The sequence below is a fragment of the Egretta garzetta genome, unplaced genomic scaffold (assembly GCF_000687185.1).
Source record: "Egretta garzetta isolate BGI_Z169 unplaced genomic scaffold, ASM68718v1 scaffold164, whole genome shotgun sequence".
Taxonomy (NCBI): Eukaryota; Metazoa; Chordata; class Aves; order Pelecaniformes; family Ardeidae; genus Egretta; species Egretta garzetta.
Window position 1 is genome coordinate 801064 of NW_009259492.1, and position 1485 is coordinate 802548.

Sequence of the window (1485 nt, forward strand, 5' to 3'; positions counted from 1 at the left end):
GGCGGGTCCGCGCGGAGGGGGCCGCAGGGGTTTATGGAGCGCCCTGACGGGGTGCGAATGGTATCACCCAGTCGTGGTCGTGGATTTCCACCGTCCTCCGGGTACCTCTGAGAAAGAGTTTTGTGTCCCGCGTTGCTTCGGACAGGCTGTTCATATCCCTGACTGCCCCTCCGTCCATCTGTGTCCACCTAGGAGCAAAGGAGGCTGCTGGACCTCGGGATTACCGGGCCAGAGGGGCACGTCCTCAGCCGCCCCGAGGAGGTAACGCCTCCCCTCCTGCCCCTCGGCCGCGGCGGCGGTGGCGGGGGGGGCGACGTCCTCTGCCCGTGTTGTGGTGCCCGCAGGTGGAGGCGGAGGCGGTGTACCGTGCCATCACCATCGCCAAGCAAGCCAACTGCCCCCTCTACGTCACCAAGGTCATGAGCAGAGGTGCGGCGGATGTGTTGGCTCAAGCGAAGAGGAAAGGTGAGGCCTGGCTTCGTTTGCGCGCACTCACCGAGCCTATCTAAGTATTCCCGGGAATGTCGTTCTAGCTGCAAGGCTTAAGGGCTCGTTACCACCTAAGGACTCGTTACCGCCCAAGTTCTCGCACGTTTTAGGGGCGCTAAAATGCGGCGTTGGCTTTTCATCACTGTGTGCTGGAGCTAATTGCTCTGAGCCGCAAAGATTTGAGGAGATGTGCTTGAAACTTTGGCACCTGGAGCTCGGTAGACGCCGCCGAGAACAAGGCAGTAATGAACTCGCAGCCGTTTGTCACCAGCCAAGTGAGAAATGGGTCTGGAGCAAGCTCCGGGTGCAGGCGGGGGGGGAGGAGCGGGGAGCGACCCCGCGGGGAGCAAGCCAGAAGGCCCTGAAGGGCCGGGGGGGGGTCTGCAGCCGCCCCCAACCAGGAGACTCCGCTTTCATTTTGGGGAAGGCGTGATGGTTTGCAGACACGAATGTGCTCGGTCTAAGGAGGGAAGAGGTGCTTTCAGATCTCGTCTTGACCGCACCTCCCCGTTGTGCGCGGTGACCCGAGGGATTAGCATGGATGTGAAAAGCTGAAATCCCGGGAACGCCAGAGATGAGCGGAACGGCCGTGCCTCACACGTTCGCGCTCACTAATGCGTGCTCCATAGGCGCGGTGGTGTACGGAGAGCCCATCGCTGCCAGCCTGGGCACTGACGGGTCGCACTACTGGAGCAAGAACTGGGCCAAAGCCGCAGCCTTCGTCACGTCTCCCCCCATCAGCCCGGACCCCAGCACGCCGGAGCACCTCGCCTCCCTCTTGTCCTGGTGAGTTCCATCTCGACACGGATGCCCGCGCGCGCCGCTCGTGCTCTCACCCGCCCCGCGTTGGTTTGAGTGCTGTTGGCAGTCACGGGGGCCGCAGCCCCTCCCCGCCCGACCTGGCCCCCCCACCTTCCATGAGTGGGTTAAACCCCCCGCCCCTCTCCTGGGGGCACCCCCGGTCTTCTCCCATACCTCAGCACTGTAGGTGCCGCA

At 63.5% G+C, this 1485-nt stretch overlaps 1 protein-coding gene across 1 annotated transcript in view; it reads left to right on the top strand.

Moving 5' to 3' along the window:
* Positions 1-1485, top strand: part of DPYSL4 (dihydropyrimidinase like 4) — a gene marked incomplete at its 3' end in the record, with an annotated part of 33495 nt that overhangs the window by 15248 nt on the left and 16762 nt on the right. Inside the window, exons 7-9 of the mRNA XM_009637360.1 lie at positions 193-261; positions 345-465; positions 1119-1275. Of these exons, the coding sequence (XP_009635655.1) occupies positions 193-261; positions 345-465; positions 1119-1275 (347 nt within the window). The remainder of the gene's footprint in view (positions 1-192; positions 262-344; positions 466-1118; positions 1276-1485) is intronic.